Here is a 15,050-nt window from a genome sequence, read left to right as displayed (position 1 = left end):
TTCGAGAACCAGCGCCTTACACAACGAGCGAGACCGGAGCCACTGTGGATTGTGAATACTCCCGATCGGTATCAGGGACCCCAGTAGCGGCATCAAAAAGGATAACCCCGAAGCACCTGCTCCAGCCTCCTCCTCCACGAAGGAAACAACCGTAGGAACCCGAAACCCCAAAAAGTCCAGGCATCACAGCGACGATGCTGGCATTTCTATGTATAGTGCCACTAATTTTTGGATTTGGTACTACTCAGACGATCTCAGTACACAAAGCAGATGCCCTACCCCTTTTCTTATATGGCAGAGGACATGGACGAATACAAACCGACTATCATTATTACATCCATCATTTCAACTTAGAATCATTCAAAATTCATGTGCTAGATTTAAAATCAAAATTCAAACAAGTAGAAGCGAATCAGTTCACCATTCTTATCCTAGATAAATTCAATGAGTTAGATTCAAACTTAAAAAATCTTTTGCCATTTAAAAGAAGGAAAAGATGGAACAGCATAGGAACAGTTTGGAAGTATTTAGCGGGAAGTCCCGACGCTAACGATCTTAAAATCAACAATAGTTCGATTAATGGTCTCATTACCAATAACAATGAACAGGTTAGAATTAACAGGGAAATCTCATTACAAATGAAAGAAGCACTGTTCAAAACTAAAGAATCCATTCAATTGTTCAACTCAAAATCATCCGAATTGTATTCTATAAACATATTTTTGAACCTTAATTTTCTAAACGAGAAATTATATCAAATTATACAAACATTAGCAAAAGCAGGGATACTTAATGAAAAAGTGTTAAGTCAGGCCGAAATTGATTTACTAGTTAAGAATTTACGCAAGGAGAATCTGACAGTTTGGAACATCGCTGAAGCACTAACCTACGTCACCACATCTATAGTCACCAACGAATTCGATATCGCACTTCTACTCAAGCTACCGAAGTTGGATCCCAGGGTCTTCAAGAAAATTTATGTGTTACCAATATGGTTCCATCGGCAACAACTTCATATTTCCAATAGTAACTACATAAATTACGGAAACGAGTATTACACCGTTAGCAGCCTACAGCCAACGATCTTCAATTCCAAGGACATAACACTGGATTCTACGACGTGTGTACCAAACCTGCTAAACGGGAAAACAGCCAAATGTGATTATTTAGCCAATCCGGTGGAAGAGATCGTGTCGATTGATAACCAACACCTCATCACGAATATATTAGGAAAATTTACCAAGCATTCCAACTGCGGTCCATTTGAAAGGAACCTGTCTGGGACTTACCTGTTTTCAAACTATAGCTCACAGGTGAACCTATTTACTTACCGCTGTATGGTATTCCTATCGAAAAACAACATACCGTTGTTAATCTGAGCCTACATCATCTGCATAATCTACATCTGGAGGCAAGGAAAGAGATGGAGGAAATCCGTCTAAACACCACCAGCATTCAATGGCCACATTGGACATTTTTTGGGGGATTTTCAATCACTCCTTTTATCATATGTGCTGTTTTCTTCTTGTTTTCTTTAGGTCGTAGAAGTTCAAATGTTGAAGTCCAAGTACACCAACAAGAGCAGACCCAAGAGCAGACCCAAAAGCAGACCCAAGAGCAGACCCAAGAGCAGACCCAAGAGCAGACCCAAGAGCAGACCCAGGAGCAGACCCTCGATGAAGGAAGGAGATTCCAAATTTTACCGTTTAGTAAAATTGTTCGTACGGAGCCTCACACTTAGGGGGGTCTAGTTAACAACCCCACATAGCAACGACGCGATATGCTGACGATGGCATCGTTCATGTGGAATATCGTACACCGCCGTTGGCAACAACGATGGTGATATCGACGGAAGATTGTTTATGCTGAGTAGACTCGACCGCCGTGGGACCATTATCGCTGACTAAGATTCTCAGCATGGACTTCGAATACATTTAGTAAAGGAATAAAACTCAGTCTTTTTTGTGCAGTAGTCGGTTATAATTTTTTAAAAGAACTTCCAACGTAGAATAAGTTAACTAGCGCATGCATACTGCAACTAGGTAGTGGTCCGAATCTATATTCGCACTGCGGTACGTGCGGACGTTGATAATGTCGGAGAAGAATTTCCCGTCGATTAGCACGTGATCGATTTGGTTTTCTGTGTGTTGGTCAGGTGATCTCCTGGTGGCTTTATGGATATCCTTGCGGGGTGCTTCGGACTACCATACCCCGAGAGGCTGCAAAGTTCACACATCGTTGGCCGTTGTCGTTCGATACGGCATGCAGGCCCGATTTCCGGTCTATACATGGCCTCCCGTCCTACCTGAACGTTCATATCGCCGATTACGATTTTAACGTCTCGTTGCGAACAGCCGTCGTACACCTGCTCCAGCTGCGCATAGAACACTTCTTTCTCGTCATCGGGTCTCCCTTCGTTTGGGCAGTGCACGTTGATGATGCTGTAGTTGAAGAAACGGCCCTTAATCTTCAACTTGCACATCCTCGCATTGATCGACTGCCAACCAATCACACGTTGGTGCATCTTACCCAGCACTACAAAGTCGGTTCCCAGCTCGTTGGTGGTGCCACAGCTCTGGTAGAAAGTAGCCGCTCGATGCCCGCTTTTCCATACCTTTGGTCCCGTCCAGCAAAGTTCCTGCAGTGCTACGACTTCGAAGTTGCGTGGTTGAAGTTCGTCATGGATTAACCTATCGCAGCCCGGGAAGCCGAGTGATTTTCAGTTCCATGTTCCGAGTTTCCAATCGTAAATAGTCCTCTATCATCTTAGTATGGTAACCGTGCCAGTGTTCTCGTCGCACCTTTTCACTTTGCTGTTGCCGGGCTGGCAAAATTGCCCAGGCTACGCCACCCAGCTATGTATGTCCATGTTTCAGCTAGAAGTCTTTTGTTATCATATGACTCGGGGAAGCGTGAAGTAGGAACTTGTAAAGACCAGAGCTAGGTATTCCGCTCCTTCCATGTTTTCAACTCACTTTTTTGTAGACTTGAGCTATTCAGCTAGGTATGAGTGACTCGGTTTTTCTAGGAAGCATAGCCCAGCACATGCTTGGCATATACAGTTTTGTTCACAGTCTGCTCATTTGCTAATAACTTTGCACAGAGTTGACGAAACATAGTTCTGTTTGAAGCAGTCAATATAATAGAGCTTAAGCTTTTTTATAAATAGGTTAGAAGGAGATTTTAATGCTAGTAATAAACTGTATTTGATTTTGCGTTGCAAAAATGAAGTGAGAAATGCTCACAGCACATCTCGGACTTTAAGTGTAAAAATTCTATCGTGTTGATTCAAATGATAAGATTTAGCTACTCTTTGCATGTCTACAGTAAACTATGATCCTAATCTGTCAATTACTTTAAAGGAAACTAAATTTCAAAACCTGAGTTAAAAGTTATTAACAAATGAGCAGTTGGTGTGTACAACTGTGCATGCCAAGCATGGCCCAGCATAACCGAAGCTTCAAATTTTGAGTAAACCGATCACTCACTCTATGTCCTTCAAATATTTTGGGGTCTGGTTCGATGCCAAATGCACCTGGAGAACCAAAATTGAGTATCTGAAGCGGATATGCCAACAAAGGATCAATTTTCTCCGTACAATTATCGGAACGTGATAGGGAGCCCATCCGCATGATCTTCTAACGTTGTACCGGACTACGTTTTTATCGGTTTTAGAGTACGGTAGCACATCATCAAACTGGAACGTATTCAGTATCGCTGTCTTCCAATCACATTAAGACGCATGCACTCGACTCATAAGATGAATCTCGAAATGTTGGTAGGCATGTTACCGGATCGATTTTTCGGAATTGTTCCTCAGGTTCCTCACCCGGTGTGAAATTATGAACCCACCGGTGATTGCAAACTTTGAGAAGCTTCTTGAGTTAAACCCTCAAACTCGTTTTATGTCATTGTACTACGTGTACATAACATAGGATGTCAGTCCTTCACAACATAATTCTCATCGTGTATGCTTCTTCAAATTGGGCAATTCAGTTAATTTTGATGTATCTATGACGCAAGAGATTCGCGAAATCCCAGAGCATTATCGTTCCATGATTGCTCCGTCCATTTTCGCTGCAAAGTTTGGCCAACTTGATTCTGCAAGATCGTTCTTCACAGATGGATCACTAGAGGAAACACTCCTATAGTTTCGGTACGTTATAAGCGTTAGGTTCCTAACGTTGGAGACTCAATACACAACTATAGGAACCTAACGCTTCTAACGTACCGCAACTATAGGAGCCTTTGCCCTAATAGAGGCGTCCACTGGATTTGGTATTTATAACGAATTTCATAGCGCTTCTCGAACGCTTCAAGCTCCTTGTTCTGTATAAGTTGCTGAGCTGGCGGCAATACATTATACGCTAGAAACTATCGCCTCACTTGCACCAGATCATTACTTTATTTTTACGGATAGTCTCAGTTCTGTCGAGGCTATTCGCTCCATGAGGCCGGTAAAGCACTCCTCGTATTTGCTCATGAAAATACGAGAGCTTTTAAGTGCTTTATCTTTAAGATGTGTTGTCATAATCTTTGCAGTCCCATCTCATTGCTCGATTCCGGGCAATGAGAAAGCGGACTCGTTTGCAAAGGTGGGCGCTATAGATGGCGATATTTACGATCGACAAATCGTCTTCAACGAATTTTTCTTCAGTTAATCGCCAACAATCGCTCGCCAACTGGCAACATAAATGGAGTGAAGGGTGTTTGGGGCGATGGCTAGATTCGATAGTCCCTAAGGTGTCAAAGTATCCTTGGTTGAAAGGGTTGGAGGTGGATCGAGACTTCATTCGTGTGATGTCTCGCCGCATGTCCAATCACTATTCGTTAAACGCTCACTTGTTCCCTGTTGGGCTGGGGGACAGCAGTCTCTGTAGATTTGGACAAGGCTACCAGGACACAGATCACATTATTTTATCATGTGCTGAGCACCGTGGAGTCAGATCCGAGTTGATTCCCGTCGGGCTCGAGGTAGAAAACCTAATGTTCCAGTTCGATATGTTTTGGCTGGACGCGATCTGGAGTTATGCAACTCATATATGTTTCCTTTGGGAAAATTAACCTTAGATTCTAAGTTTAATTAACCTTGTGTTATATTTATACAACGTTGATAGGATTAAGTACAATTTAGAAGTAGTGAATTTTTGAATCATAAATCATATTCCAAATCTCCTTTTCCCTCTCTCCATCCATAAAATTGTCATGCACTAACCTCGAAAAGATCGCAAGTAGATTTACGCCATTAATTAATTAGGACGTTTCGCCGAAGGTCATTTCAACGAATCGGTCATTTCGCCGCATGAATCATTTTGTCGAAGAGCTAGCGATTTTCTACGGTTTTGAAATTTTCTCAAAGCTCAGTAAATTTTTAAATCAGCCTCGAAAAAAAATTAAGAAGTTAAAAATTTTTCAACCTGGCAAGCTAATCAAACAGGGGAAATGTTGGCTTCGGCAATACCTTAACCTATTATCGTTAGGGAGTAATCAACGTCCTTGAGAGCTCAATTTTGGTATGTGTTGGCATTGTGTTTGAGAGCATCTATTGGCCAAATTTCCCCTATAATGCTTCCTTTTTTTGTAAAATGTGCAGTTCTTTTGAGTTGTACTGATTTCAGAAATTTTCAAATAATAGATATTTTAGATTTATATAAATGCTTCCTTCTTTTGAACATGAGCAGTTCTTTCGAGTAGTACTGATTTCAGAAATTTTTCAATAATCAATATTTTTGATTTATAGGAAAGCTTTCTTCATTTAAACATGAGCAGTTCTTTCGAGTTGTAAAAGCGGTGAAATTAGCCATTCTTCGAAATAAACCATTCGGCGGTATAAACCATTCGGCGAAATTTCCTTCGGCGAAATATCCTTCGGCTAAACGTCCTTCGGCGAAATGTCCTTCGGCGAAATGTCCTTCGGCGAAATGTCCTTCGGCAAAATGTCCTTGGTTTTTTTTTAATTCTCTATTAAGGAGATTTTTAGCCTATGGCTAGTTCATCTCCGGAGAAAGGACAGGCCTCAGAGTGAGTAAACTCTAAATACATGGTATATTAACATTTTGTAAATAACTTTGGTTGCTGGCTCTTCAACTTATATGGAAAAAAAAAACAATAATATATAAAATAGTAAAACAGAGGAACAATGTTGGGAAAATATCAAAAAATCAAATATCACCAACGCCCAAGATCACGCTTGATTTTCGTAGACAAAAATCAACAAGCAAACAACTGCGGTTGATTTTGCAAGCTGTGATATCGCAGTTCGAAATATCAAGCTAACAAAAGTCACCAACTGCAAATCTCACCAAACTGTGGTGAGAATGAGTTTAATGATTTTTGTTTTACCCGAATGCAACCGAAACTTCCATAAAGTGAACCCTACACGATTGCTTTTATTGACAATAATCGTATTGTCAATACATGCTATATTGACGTCAATACATCGAGATTGACAATATGCATCAATATTATTGTCAATAATTCCCCTTCGCGTAAATATATTGATGCGTGTGGGGTTTGCTTAACGACTTGCAGCAGTCCCTTCGCGTCTGCCATCGGTGAAGATTAAAGGGAGATAGCAAACTATGCTTTCTCTTTCTAAGAAAACGATGTGCAATGGAATCATTTTTGTGTCGAGTCAACTCTCAGCTTGATTTTTGCACGTTGTGAATAGTATCGCAATATCAAAGGAGCTTGTAAAATCAATATCAAGCATGATATTTTGTTCCAATATCACGCGTGATATTGCGAGCGCATGAGAGAGGAAAAATATCAATTGATTTCTGATTTTGCCAACACTGCAGAGGAACAACAGAAAACAACCTTACTTAAAACAAGCTACAAACGAATAATTCAAACAAAACAGAGCTCAGTTGGCATGGGTCCAATAGGAGAAATCCATCCAGCTGAGATGTCCCGATGGCTGAAAGAAATTCCTGCTATACCAAGTGGTAGATTAAAGAAGGTTACTAGTGCTTCCGAGGCCGGAGCAGTTGCACAGGATGTGTTAGACGGTGTTGGGTACCCCACAGATGATGCAGCTTCTGCATGGCAGGCCACCATAGTTATAGTAGAGTTTGGTGTGCCCGGTCTGAAGCCGCGAAATCACGCTTTGATCCCTCAGGTTGTACAGCTTGCTCCATGGTTTAGTTGACCATTTGATTTTGCGGATGAAGGTAGTTCTGTTGCGGAACCACTAGGCCTCCCATGCCGCTCGAATGGTCCGCATGATCCACCGTCTGACGACCTGTAGGGATATCTTGTCGGTGAGTCTGGGACCCGATATCCCGGCTCCGGCAAGGTGATCAGCAGACTCGGTACCTGGCACTCCGCAGTGTCCGGGAATCCATGTGTACACGGTTTTCGGTGGGGCGTACTTGATAATCGCCTGGATCCATGGATGTTTTGGTGCTTCCGAGGTGATCGCTTGAACGACGCTGTGTGAGTCGGTTAAGATAAGTATCGGTTTGTTGGCTTGCGTCGTACCGGCACGGAAGCAGCCTCGACCGAGAAAACCGAAATGACACAGACCTGTTTAAAATATTCCCAAACCTACATTTTTTATTTTTTTTTTCTTTTTTTTAGGCTTAAGGTTCTATCATCTACTCTTAAATTTGGTTCATAACCCGCGTTTATGTAAATTGTTTTGAGTTTGAGATTTTTTTTCCAAATCCGGAATCTGTAAAATTACTCATGCGGTTGACAGTACCACTTCGATGCTTGTTTTGAGTTTGGCTAGACAACGTAATTCTTTCATTGTAGGACTTATTTAATATGATTTTTCTTTTTCCTAAAGCATGCTACATTTGTCTGAAACACGTTTGGTTAACGTAGCGAAAAAAATCTATTGTTATTGCTATTGTGATGTGAATGTCAAAAGTTTAAAAAATCGTCCACTAGGATCGCTATAGTAGCCGAACATGATTGACCCATTTCTACATGGTTCAAGTTTTAGTCCTGATATCTACTCACGAAAGTTCCGAGAAGCCAATCGACACTATCGAATACTACTCACTGACTACGTTTTTATAATTTTATGCGGAATCGTTTGAAAAACATATTTTTGGGTACTGAAAAAACTCAAATATAATTTCCATAAATTTCATGAATTACATAATACTAGAATGAAATATAATGCATGATGATTCAGATTCCATTGAAAAACAATCAGACAATCCATAAAGTTGAATTCAACAAAGCAAAGTAGAGCTTTATTTCTTCCATCATCAACCGCACCTGGAGGCGCTGATGGTGAACAGAAACGGGAACTTTTCTTGCAAACTGACATTCACAACACACGCAAGCACGTGCCCGCCGAGAAAATGGCTTCAACCGGATGCGGAAGTTTGCTATGACAGCGATCTAATCTAAATACACAGCAAAAACCACGAGCTCAGCTGATGCATAGAAAGCAAACATATAGCTAGTAGCTCACCGTAGTACCTACCTACCAACACATGATGAGATGGAAAACTTTCGCACGTTTTATCCCTCTTTCATTGCCATCAACTCACGGTACGCTTCAGGCTATGCAATAAAATAAAACTATTCTCCCATAGCTCCCGGCAAAAGTATGTTCGTTGCCATTGTCGGAAAGTTATCCCTCCGCTATAGCTAGCTTCCGTCCGTTGAATCGCGTAATAATTGGAGGCGTTCTAGTTTTTTTTTTACTTCCACCGAATGCGTTTCATCTCGTTTTCGAGAAGTTCGCCTTATTCATACGGTCAATCTGAACAATAAAAGTATGAAACGAGAGGGGAAAATATGCTCAATCAAGCGCTATAGCATTATTGTCGTCCTTTCATGTCCTCTACAGCACTTTCCATATCCCGGCTTAGGGTCCATCCATAACTGACGTAGCATATGTTTGACAAATGTTATGCACCGCTACCCCTCATGCTATACCCAATGCATAGTTGGTCACAGCTTCTGAACCCCCCCCCCCCCCCCCTCCGTTCCCCTTCAAATGCTACGTCACTTATGCACGTTCCCTTATGAGCCAGTTGGTTCGTTAAGCAAGCCAATAAAGAGCACTGTTTACACGGTGCTAAGTGGTGTGTTAAAGAAGTGTAGCTTGTGTGAACTGAGCACCAGCAGCATTGAAAGGTCGAAAACTTTAGTTCACTACTGTGGAACAACTTTTAAATGGTTTATGGTGCCCGTGTACACTGGTGTGGTGGTGTTTTCATTTGCTCTATTAGCTTTAGACACGCAATCGAGCATTAATTCCAAAGGGAGAGCCATTTTTGTGCACTTACACCGGGAAGTTTGGAAAAGTTGTAGTGTATAGGTATGTGTAGGTATGTATGTCTATGGCAACAGCTCGCAACTGGTCGATGAGATTCGCTTGGATTGCTTGGGTGGTGAGAAGTTCCTTTAGCAGTTTGCTAAAGAAAACGAAAGGGAAAAGGGCATGGAAGTCGTTTCGAAGTGTTATTACGCGAATGTATATTGGTTATTTGCAATTTACATTATTTTATGGAAAAAGTTGGATGATAGAGTTATTATTGCTGTGTGGCTTGTGCATGAGATCTGACTAGGCAGGCAATATGCTGGCTTTAGTTACATATTCAAGGGAACATATGCGCTAAAGCATCGGCGATAAATTGCTGCACGATTATATTGCATTCGACTGTTGGCAGCTGTACAATTCTATTGTTTGTAGTGTAGGCATTAATATGTGATTTATTGCAAGAATGAGCCGATGAAATGCGTATTCTCCAACTAGACAGACCTTTCAAGACAACCTTGAAGTTTTCGGTGTCGTTCAAAATTTGTACATTGCTTCTCGAAAATACTCAGCAAAATCTTATAACGGAGACAATATACACCGACCGAACTGAATACAATGAACAAAGCGCACTGACATAAAAGGTTCTACCGACTATACATTATCGCATGATTCCGAGAGGTACAACTAGTGCTGATGGTTTCGACAACAGACGAGAATGAACGGAGATATACAATCTTAGCCAAATTAACTTGAAATACCCAATCCAATCAAAGAACTCTATTCAAATTAATCCGGTAAATATTTCAATTTCATGCGAATTAACATATAAGATTCTTTTCTTTCAACTAGTTTATTTATTAAGGATCAAATGTCTAAATGCAATCCACAGAGCCAACAAACAGTAAATACTGTTATAGTAATTAAAAATATGTATGAGAAACATTGTTAATGAGTTCTTCTTACATTTCCTGGGAGGCTACTTAAGGTTTGCTTCTGCTTTCAGCTGTGCCTTTCTTCTTCCAATAGTTTTTCGTTCCACCAGCCGCTTGGCCTGTTCTTCGTCCTTTATCCGTCGTTCTTGGAATAATCTACACCACCATTCAATATCACTCAGAGAGGGAGTAACTTCTACTCAGATGACAGAAAATTTTATAAAAAAGTAAGTCTCTCAGCGTCCCAAAATTTATGAAAAAAGAACGCGTCGTTTCGATGCTTGAAAAATAGGTGGCTGCTGTATTCTGAGCCAGGGTTGCCAGATGTTTTGAAGAAAAATCTTCAACGAGATCGAAAAAATCTCTTCACCTTACGTGTTCAAGTTGGAGAACAGGGGGATGGCTTTCAATATTCATGTTATTTAATTGATGACATCATTCACAATCATAAAATTAGGAAACAGGAAACACCCCCCCCCCCACCCACCATTACAATAACTTATTAAATTTTCAGAATTTTGAAAATTTCGTTACTTCAAGATGCTTGAAACAGCTTTAAATTTTCATAATATCCATGAACCTACTAGATTTTTTTTTGTCCAATCTCAAAAGCTTTTCAAAGTCTCTGACAAATTTCTTAGATTGTTTATAGATATCTGTGAACGCAACTGGGCTTAATGAGCAATTAGTATAAACTTTCTAAAGAGAAGGAATGTTCATAGTCCATTGATTTAGATTTTCTTTTATTGGGTATCAAGCTGGAGCTGCGTGACTAATGTTGCTTCTATCTTTGACAATACAGCAGAAGGACCAGCCTATGTTGGCAGTTTCAACACTGGATTCCGTGTGTATTGTTTCAAGATAGTTATGGAAAAATGCTGTGACGTGTGCGCGTAGATACATCAGCGTAGTAAACGCGATTGAATGAGTAAATCCGTTTCGAACGAAATATCTAAATTATGTAAGTTACGAGAACCGCGTAAATTCTGAGAGAAGTGCGAGACAACCGAAGCGAGAAAAAAAGGCTTATTATCATTTAAAGAGTGCCACCAAAATAAATGTGACAGCCTTTGTTGGTAAGTTGATTAATTTTGATTTCCTCCCTAGATATTCTACTTATTTACTACTGAGCTTTGTATCAAATTAGTTAATTTAACGGACGTATCAGTGATTTCAAGATTTCGCGACCATACCGAACAAATTTTATACTACATAAGCTCAAAAGCGTTTTCTGCGTAAGCTCCGTAGATGTAGGCGCGTTGAATCCGACAGCCGCGAAAAATTAAACGTGCATCGATGCGTCAATACCACATTAGAAAATATCAATTTTACAGTCACGTAGGGTTTAGTTCGTAGATTAACATTGACTGCTGCTGACAAATGTAAGTAATTGAACAATAACAAATAAGTTAACTAAAATGCTTTAACCGCATATATCAGAGACTTCGCGTATTGAGAGAATGATAAAGTTATCGAGTACAATCAACTCAGGGGAAAACAATACCTACAAAAGATTAAAAGTTATCAAATGTCACATACCTCTACTTTTACTAATTTCCTAAACTATTCCTGTCCTTGTTAATTTGCTAAATGCTATTGGTTTGAAGTTCAAGACTAAATAGGTTATTGAAGTTCAAGACTAAATAAGAAGATTTATTCTACAACTTTAAAGGTTAGGGCCTCCTTAAGTGGACCCCCCGCATCCCAGCTCTTTTGTTATTCTACTGAATGTTATTAGATTTTCTGAAGTTTCTTATTTAAGTTCGTTTGATGATGATATCTCATTAGTCTAATTTAATAAATAATTGAAATCTCCAATTCACCTAATCAATCATAACCCATGCTTTATTAAGTACCTGCACTTGTGCTTGTAATCCAAAACTAAACGTATTTCAAGTAATTTTGATTTTGACCTATACCTATTTATTATATCTTAGTTCGACCCAGGAGAAACCTTCATGTGACTAAAATGCTTCATTTTGAAGTTAATTTCCTAGCTGATTTTTAAATTATATAGGGTATATGCTCCAATTACGCTCTCACGTTTCCACTATGTCGCACCACAAAAGTACATATGGGTATGTCACAATAGAAGCACGCCACATTGGAAATCCCGAGCCATAGTTCAAACACTTATCCCAAATCAAAATGAAGCACATACATATAAGATTAGTTACAGTACCATGTACAAAAATGGTGTTCAACATTGTTCCCTGAGTAACACCTCAATGAAAACAACAATGAAAGCTTGTCACGCAAATAGAAAGAGCACTGTTGGCCACTTTCTGAAATATTTCAATAGTATAATTCCCTTGCAAACCCAAATAAATCTATCTGCGTAAAATTAAATAAAATAAGAGTGATTTGAGGCAAAACCCGGAAGTATCGCACCCAACGTCAGTGCCTATACGAAAGCGTACTACAACGCTGCTCTCGAACCAAGGAGTAACAAGTGTGATACTATCACTACTGGACTAGATCTTTGGTTTTCTCATGCAGTGGTTCATCAGAGAGGGTAATCTTAGTAATCCTTATCACCTGCCCATGGTGCCATTCTATCGCGGCATGAGCCAGCAACGCCGGCCATAAACGTACAATTTAAGGATTCAGAAAAGTTTCAAAATAATGCTTTTTAAAAAAATAATAATCCAAACTTGAAGAAATTTTCAAGATTCTAGAACGAAGATTCAGATGTTGAACTTTGAAAATTTTCCCAGATTCGATACCAGGTATTGAATCTTGGGAAATTTTAAAGGTTCTTGGACTCGAACAATTTCTATGAGCAAATAATTCAAAGAAATTCTGAGGGGTACTATAAGAGATTTCGGTTTGAAATTTCTTTTTTTTTCCTTGATTTGTTTTCCGTCGTTCTTGTTTTCCGTGCTGAGCACCAATGCTACCGAAACTAGGGAGACAGCTCTCACACCTGGACCCTACATATCGACCCATAAACTCATGAACCGGGGACCAACGGCTTTACTTCCCGAACGAAGGCGTAATCAGAGATGTTATGCCTCAGAACATCCCGGCGGCACCGACTGGGATTGAACCCAGGCCTGCTGGTGTGAAAGGTAATCCAGCTTACCACTACACCACCTAAAATTCCATTTTAGTTTTGAGGATCGAGGATTAATTCAATTGTAAGGTGTGAAAAAAAAAACGATATAGAATATTGAAATGAATATTTAAGCATAATAAGTAATAAATTGTGTGAGTAATTTCAAGTGAATTCTGAAAAGAAATTTTACCAGCATTCAAAGCGTGATTCCACGGATGTTTTAGGAGAAAACGTAGGGAATACCAAGAAATATTGTATAGTAATTGTAAGGTGGATTACAAGTGAATTTTAAAAGAGTTCTGAAAACAATTCCTAGGGAATTTTGACTAGAATTAGAATTTTATGAAAGTTATGAGAAGGATTTATCACAGTAATTTGGATTATACCAAAAGAAATCTAAGCTGTAGTCCAAAGGAATTATGAAGAGAATTCCAAGAAAATTTTTAGGAGATCTATTCCAATGCAATTCATATAAAAATTTCAAGAAAACTCAAAGTGGAATTCCACACACTAGTCCAGGCCTCCATCGTTCGGTAAATTTTGATCTACAGAACTGTTCGGTAAAAGTTTAAAAATCAGTGAAAAATCCAATTATTAGAAAATTTATTCTGAACTTGTACATAGTTTGTTCGGTTTACCCCATTTATTGATAAAAAATAAAATTTATAAATTTTCTTGATTTCTCACGTGCAACGGTCATTTGAAAATTTTACCGACTTGTTCTGCTGTCCAAAAACTCGGTAAATTTCTACCGACTTCGGTGACCTGAATTAAGTGTGCATGTGAATTATGCAGTATATTTAGAATAATTCCTGATCGGCATTCAAAAGTAATTTAAGGAATAATACCATTGATTTTTTGGAGGAGTACTTGGAAAATTCTGAGGAGAAAGCCAAAAGAATCATACGTTCATACTGGCGATAACGCTCTGATGGGACAATGAAACACCACCCCCAAACGCCTCCTTTGATCATATCCTTCGACAATGTACCCCTCTAACATCGAGAAAGCCGCGAGTATTAGGAGCAACTGTTACTAGATATAGAAATAAGTGAATTACAAGCAATGGAAAATTAATCATTGGCTCCGTAAAGCTAACGCAATTGAGCCTTCCAAATAAACAAACTAGATTTAAAAAAAAATCCCAAAACTCCAAAAAACTGCCCACGTTTAAAAGGGAGTCAGGTTAAAAATCATGAGAATTTCATAACTAAAAAGAACATCTAGTAATTAAAAGAATAATTAATCTATCAAAAATATTAAATTTCTGTTTTATACAACATACAATTTTGAAAAATTTCCCATCTTCCTAATCTCAAAAAACAATAATTGCGGAGGATCAAAAGAAATAAAATGATGCGGATCACACAATTGTACTAAGCTTGGGATGTGTGAATTTAAAATTAGTCCGAAGCACTCAGTTCTTTGAAACAATAGTTCTATTCCCGTACTTGCTTTTCTTAATGATTCTGAACAGCAAAAAGCAAAAGGAAATGTTTCCGCACTTTCTACAGCACATGATTTTCTTACAGCAAGCTTCAGAAATTTACCAAAAAACACAAAGGCAAGTACGGGAACAGACCTAATGAATGGTTTTTTATTCTCGTAGAATCGCGTTGATGGCATGTACACATAAATAAAAAAGGTTTTCAATGGTCGCGTAAAATCTCGTTCGGGTATTTGTTTTAGCCGGACCCCATTCAAACCCAACTGAAGTAAGTAACTGTCATCAAGCTGTAAGTAAAAAGGATCCCGGAAAAGAAGTACATACGAACGTGTGCAACGGAAGAAACCCGCTCCTTTCGCCAGCAATAATAGGACAGGAAAAATG

The 15,050-nt window shown here is 39.3% G+C and overlaps 2 protein-coding genes across 6 annotated transcripts in view; one reads left to right on the top strand and one right to left on the bottom strand.

Annotated features, from left to right (window-relative positions):
• Window positions 1-15,050, bottom strand: part of Plc21C (Phospholipase C at 21C) — a 363,494-nt gene that overhangs the window by 92,350 nt on the left and 256,094 nt on the right. The gene's annotated exons all lie outside the window — the stretch shown is intronic.
• Window positions 195-1,379, top strand: LOC135707241 (uncharacterized). Its single transcript, XM_065229011.1, has one exon. It carries the CDS (start codon window positions 195-197, stop codon window positions 1,377-1,379), a length of 1,185 nt encoding a protein of 394 aa, XP_065085083.1.

The sequence above is a fragment of the Ochlerotatus camptorhynchus genome, unplaced genomic scaffold (assembly GCF_037179485.1).
Source record: "Ochlerotatus camptorhynchus isolate MF236.1 unplaced genomic scaffold, CSIRO-AGI_Acam_v1.1 ptg000305l, whole genome shotgun sequence".
NCBI classification, from domain to species: domain Eukaryota; kingdom Metazoa; phylum Arthropoda; class Insecta; order Diptera; family Culicidae; genus Ochlerotatus; species Ochlerotatus camptorhynchus.
Note: the sequence above shows the minus strand (reverse complement) of the source record. Positions and strands in the feature narration are given on the sequence as shown.